Here is a 6,215-nt window from a genome sequence, read left to right as displayed (position 1 = left end):
CTAGGATAAGAAGTACCAACAATTTATCCCAGGGACCCTGAAGTCAGCTGTCACTAAACACTGGAAGGGCAGTGCATGTACTCACTGGTCCCAGGCTATTTCTGTTCAGGACTTGGGGGGAAACTTGTCCAGGGACAAATGCAGTGGCTGGTCCTAATCGCAGAGGCATAACTAGTAGCTTTTACACCCTGGGCAAAATTTGCAGGAGTGGGGGTTTCCAAGCATCAGAGAACTGGGGTGGTGGTGTGAAGTATCTGTGTCAGGGTCTCAGAATCCCCAACTGTTAATGATGCAGCGATCTGCCTGTTGGTGCTGCTTCTGTAGTGGCAGCCCAGAGTCCTTGCACACAGCTGCTGCTACCAGAGTCATGGTGTGGGACCGCTGCAGCACCAGACTCCTTGGGGGAGCTGCTGTTCTGGTGCCTCATCTAAGTGGGTGCCTGGCCTGGTGCCCTGCCCCCCAAGTTATACTGACCTTTAATATGTTTCTTATAATGTTTTAATTCCAGGGTATCCAACTGGTGACCCCAAGGGATTAACATACGGTCTATGGATGCTCACTTGGTTGCACTCCCCAACATTGTTCCTGTTGCTGTGGTGACCAGAGTCTTTGGAGCATGGCAGCATGGAGGGGAGGGCACAGTGGGCTCACTGCCCATAAGACCACTTGTGTTGGGCTGGGAAACACTCTGGGATGCTGGCTTGTGTTGTCAGTGTGACAATGGCAGTAGGAACTGAAACTTTTCTCTCCTCTCCTGTGTGAGAGACAAAAATACCCAAAGCAAGTTGAATTTTATAAATCACTTTATTTCTTCCCTTGACAGGACACAAAGCCTGATTGACAAGCATCAAATAAAGTGAGTTTCTCTCTCCATTTGGGGATCATTTAAAGAAGAAAAGATGCTGTCCCTAGCCCAAACCCCTGCCTTCCAACATACTTTTAGACCCTTAGAACACAGAAAGTGATTGGATAAAAACAGCTCTGGTGCTGTAGTGTCCCTTTTACAAGGTGGTTTTTTGGGTGGTTGTTTATTTTTTTACATGTGCTGCACTGTCTCTTGTGGGGACCTCCTTCTTCAGCTTTAGTGGGGACCACATGGCTTCCAGGACCTGCCTGTGGAGCTGGCTGCAGGATTGAGACCCCAGGGTATGTTCTGAAGCTACTGCTATACAGATGTGCACGGTGCAGGCAGCCAGCATCAGTGCCTAGCCAGCACACGCATCTCTAAGTACTGTACAGAAATCCTGGTTGCCATTTCATAGTATTGCTGAGGGAGCCTGCCCTAGGTGATCCTACCAGTGCTAGCAGAAAGGATCTATGAGCCTGTATACGGGGCACAGGCATGCTTACCATTGTGTGGCATGGTCTGTGTTCAGGATGGACCAGAGCCAGGGATGTACAACTAGTGCAAAAACTCCAGCCAAGTCTTCTTGTAGTCCTTGATGCTTCCCAGCAGTGCTAATCTTCAGGACATTGGGGCTTTTGCAGCTCTCATTTGAATACGTGGCAGAGGGTGGAGCTTTTCAGAATTGTTGCAAAAGGCAAATTTTTGCAAGTTGGGGTTTTTTTCTTGTTGACCCAGCTGTTTGTGTTTCTAAGGGGTAGATGGTATTTCCTAACAACTAAAAAAAACGCAGTCAAGTATTTCAGACACTGTGTAGTGGGAAGGAAAGGGAATTTGTTTAGCAAGTCAAAGCTGTTATTCTTTTGTACTAACAGGGAAAGAACAGATTGAATTCATTACCAAAAAATAAAATCAGCAGTCCATGCTGAAATCTTGCTCTGTCTCAGAGAGCACGAGCAAGGGCAAACCTTTGGTTTGCATATCTGTGCTCGGGACTTGGTGACAGGAGAGTGAAGTGGACAGTGTTGATTCACCTCGGGTCCACGGCTGAGATTTCAGTTTATTAAAAAGTGTTTTTTAAAAAAGTAATATAAATATTATAATAAAAATTTAAAAAGTACTTTAAGTCAAACAGATCCTAGGGTAATTAAAGTAGTCACAGAAATAGGAGCTTCAGTGCTGGCCAAGTTGGCAGGTAGAAAGTCATCATTCAGGCACTCCCCTGGATGGTAGTTGGTATGTGTGAGAACCAGAACAGAATACAAGGCTTCCACCATTCAGGAGGAGTGAAGGTGCCAGAGATGAACACAGAGGCTGCATCTACATGAGTGGTGGATTGCACAATTGTTACTATGCCGTAGCATCCCTGCACATTTTTTTGTTTCCTGACACTACTGTGCAGTAGCTCGTTACTACTGCACAACAGCATCACATCATGGTTAGTTCCTGCCAATGCTACTGCGCAGTGGCGTCTCATGTAGGTGCACCCAGAGTGTTGAGGAAAATGGATGTTTGCAAAGAGTTCACAGTAATAAGCTGAGGTATTAGTAACCCAGGGACAGTCTGTTTCTAAGCAGGATGACACCATGGTTTTTCTACCTTAAGTGTCTCCCCAAACGAACACAAACTGGTTAGGATCCAGAGGCCCAGACTAATCTTTTGAATACTGTGGTTTCTCTGATTAAACATTAATGACTAGCCAGGCTCCTGGTGTTCTTGCCAGATATCGAGGAACACTGCCTTTTGCAGTGTGATTTCCAGTCCAAGTGTGGCAGCCAGACAGATGATCTCAACACAAGTTTCATAACTAAGACACTTAAATATCACCAAAGAGCACAGGTCAATCCTCAGAAGTGTACACCTGTTTCATGAAAGCACTCCTGCCTGCCATGCACCTGACCTCATTGACCATTTTGCTTGGGAAGAATACTGGTGAAAGAAGACTCATGTGATGGCAAAAGAAACTCTTTAAAGAGATACTCCTCAGGAACTGCTGGAGTATCCACCCTCAGGGGGCAGCCTGCAGACAGTCTGCATCAGTGCTTGCAGTACTAAGAGGCCCATGGCCTAGAAGGTGGCTGCACTGCACCCCCATCATGTACGTGCTAGCAGGTTCTCTCCGGAGATGGGATTACAGCTGAGTCAGTTTATAGAAGACTTCCCTGGTGGCCCATTCTGGCATACTCCTCAACGTCCAAAAAAAAAGTCTTAAAATGTAAAAGGAAACTTGAAAGGGCAAGGATGTGCTTTCTTAAGAGGCCTAGCAAAACTGCAAGACTCCACTTAAATAGGAACAAAGTGCAGCCTCTTGTCAAATTAATCCCCTCAGCTCTACCAGTCACACAGCTGGAGGGGCTGGTGGGCTTTGGACAAGGTCTAGGAGCTACTGGAATATACATCATACAGATTCACTGCCATTCCAGGCCTTCTCATTTGTAAGCAATGAGGGATCCCATCACACACTCATCTGAAGTGCTGGAGAAGAGGCCACTGTTTTATACAAGATGGCGACTGCCTTTTATGGGGAAGTTTACCTCTGTTGGTAACTCAGAAACTGGCAGACAGGGCCCCCTCCCTGCTGCATGTATGCTGGCATTTCTCTGCCACTGCTACCTGATCTTTTTTCAGCTGTCTGTACTGCAAGCTGAAATGCAGTTTGCGACTGCTTCACATCCTATCACATGCATAATTCCTAGAAAAGTCACATCTCATAATGGCTCGTCCAACTGTTTGGTTTGTTCCACTAGGTTTCCTCATTGAGATCAGGGCCAAGCTCTCCTGGGTGGTACACTGAACTGTACTGACAAACACTGCAGTGAGTCCATGCACTCAAAGGCCTGGGAGATGACTTTGCCTGCACAGTGAGGAGGTCTGGGTCCCATGCACAGGACCACTCTTGCTCAGGCCAACTTCTATATCAGTTAAGACTCTCCAGATGCGACTTCTCTGTGGAGGCAGGGGACAGGGGGAGGAGGAGAGAAAGAGGGGAAGGTCAAGGACAAGCATGCTTCTGAACTAATGACCTATACCAGGACAGCTGCCTGTGGTGAGCAATGAACTGTGCACTGCAAGCATACCACTCTTGAGCTCTAGAGCTGCATTAATGGTGTACCTCAAGGCACAGGTGCAGCGGTGGTGTGTTGTGGCTCATGCGGGGACCACAGGGAGCCTTGCTGTGGAAAAATTTTGTGCGTTTTTCCCAAATTTGTCTTTTGTGTGCGCGCGCGTGTGTGTCCATAAATATTAAACAGTACATATTTTTGCTTTCTTCAGAGATTGAATAATCAAAGGAGACTGTACTTGGCTGGGGCACAAAGGGCACTCAGTGAGCTGAGGGAACCTGCTCAATGTTTATGAAACACTAACCAGTTCCCACAGGACGTCAGCACGTTTCCCCAGGCAGGAACTTGGGGGCAGAACTTCCCTTCCACCAGTGGGGGGGTATCAGGCAGTGCTAGGAGTGGCTTGGGCATGCAGAAGCTGTATGGGGTGGGATAGATGACATGGATAGAACTGGATGTAATGGGATCACGACATCCAGGCGGAGAGTTTGCAATGGTGACATCTATTAGATGGTGGAAATGGCTCCTGCGCTATGGCCTGTGTTCAGCAGATCAGACGGGACGATCAAAATGGAACCTTCCAGTTTCACCGTGGTTAGTGGTTTTAAAGGGACTGCAATGCTAGTCAGTGCTTTCCCGAGCCCTCTTGTAGGCCTGGTCACGCTGCACCGTTCCAAACAGAAATCTGCAGCTCTCTTACTAAAGGGATGCGGCATGCAGTGTCAGCTTCCAGTGTACTCCTCCTTTTCTCAGCTCCTGGCACTTAACTTTATCCACTCTTCCATCTGGTCGGTGGAGGTGTTTAAATGTGACCAAATCAATACTGTAGGTGAGAGCTTCAGTCTTCCCTGTATGTATCCCAGAGCCCTCTGAAGATTATCTGACCGAGCCCTGTAGCCACCTGCCTCAACTTGCAAGACATGGATCACCCTCCATTTTACTCACAGGAGTGCTGAAACACAACGACTGAGTTACTTGAGACTGCGCAGCATGTGAGCTGCAGGTTAGGCCCTCTCTTTAGTGCTGACTTTGTGACCACACTGTCTCTCCCTGAGATTGGTATCTTCCTAACCAGTTTCCTTCCTCCTCCTGCTCTGTCCTTTCTGTGATAGCAGCTTCCTCTTTGACAGGGCAGCCAGTCCTGTTGTGGAGTCAAACACCGCCCTGGAACACCTCACTGACAAATTCAATCTGACAGGGAAAGAGACCAGTTAAGAAGCACCAAAGGCTTAAACACTGCCCAAGCTGAGGAGACCATGCAGGAAAGGGCTCTGGTGAAAGGTTACATTCAAGGGGTAATGTCATAGCTGGAGTAATATTCAGGCAGAGTCTTCCAGATGCCAGGATCCCAGGTACTGCCAGACTATAGAAGGGCTAGATCAGGCAGCTGATTCATGGTGCTGAGCAATGCCCAGCTCTTTACCCCATAGCAGCAATGGTGAGGAGGGGTGTAATTGTAATACCACATGAGCTTGCTTCCTTTTGAGGTCTGGTGACCGCAGTTCTGAAGTGCTTAGGTGCTACTGCAGTGATTCAACAAGTGCTCTTATGGTGTGGGCTGCCTCTGGGACAATGGGAGAAGAGCTGTAGAGGGTATCAGTCTGATTTCTTTGTTGTTCTCGCAGGTAGGGAGGTATAGATGAACTCTTGATGTGCAGAATCCTGGTGTCCATCACTTCGCAGTCTATTTGCATCATGACCTCATAGTCCGGTCCATTAATTACATTCTCTACAAAAGAAAGGGTCAGCATCAACATCACAAGAAAGCTGCTGTCAAAAGGCACTAAGTTTGCAACCACTACCCCTCAGGGAGAGTAGGACACGAGGAGGATAGAAGCACTTTATCTGCAGCACTGCTTATGGTTTCAACTCAGAATACAGTCCCTGCCTTGAGACATTGAGGTGAGCTGGAATGATCCCTGGAAAATGCCTTCCACACAATGCAATCAAATGCTAAAGAAGGAAGGGCGGCTTATTGGTGCAAACCAACTAACCTGCACACCTGCCAGTGACACCCAAAGTGCTTCAACAGTCTTCTTGGTATATACAAACAAAAAGTATGTGGTCTATGCCTTGGACAGTGGAAGACTAATCCACTGATTGTAGTAATTCTGCTTCCTCTGACCTTATCACTGCATTTAGAGACAGATACCACTCCATGAGAAAATTCTTCCAAGCCCCGGTCCCTTCCCAATGAAGTCATATTGCAATCACATCGAGTGCTGCACTGTACGTGAGGGGGGCAGCTCTGGCAGGATGGTAGAGGCACACACACACACACACACACACACACACACACACACACACAC

At 47.6% G+C, this 6,215-nt stretch overlaps 1 protein-coding gene across 1 annotated transcript in view; it reads right to left on the bottom strand.

The window, feature by feature from the left end:
- Nucleotides 1-788: 788 nt before the first annotated feature.
- ATF6 (activating transcription factor 6) overlaps nt 789-6,215 on the bottom strand; it is a 166,345-nt gene continuing 160,918 nt past the window's right edge. The window contains exon 16 of the mRNA XM_019530715.1: nt 789-5,635. Within this exon, the coding sequence (XP_019386260.1) occupies nt 5,427-5,635 (209 nt within the window). The 3' untranslated portion in view covers nt 789-5,426. The remainder of the gene's footprint in view (nt 5,636-6,215) is intronic.

Source organism: Crocodylus porosus, unplaced genomic scaffold, assembly GCF_001723895.1.
Source record: "Crocodylus porosus isolate Cpor-Errol unplaced genomic scaffold, CroPor_comp1, whole genome shotgun sequence".
Classification (NCBI taxonomy): domain Eukaryota; kingdom Metazoa; phylum Chordata; order Crocodylia; family Crocodylidae; genus Crocodylus; species Crocodylus porosus.
This window is presented reverse-complemented; position numbering and strand designations above follow the sequence as displayed.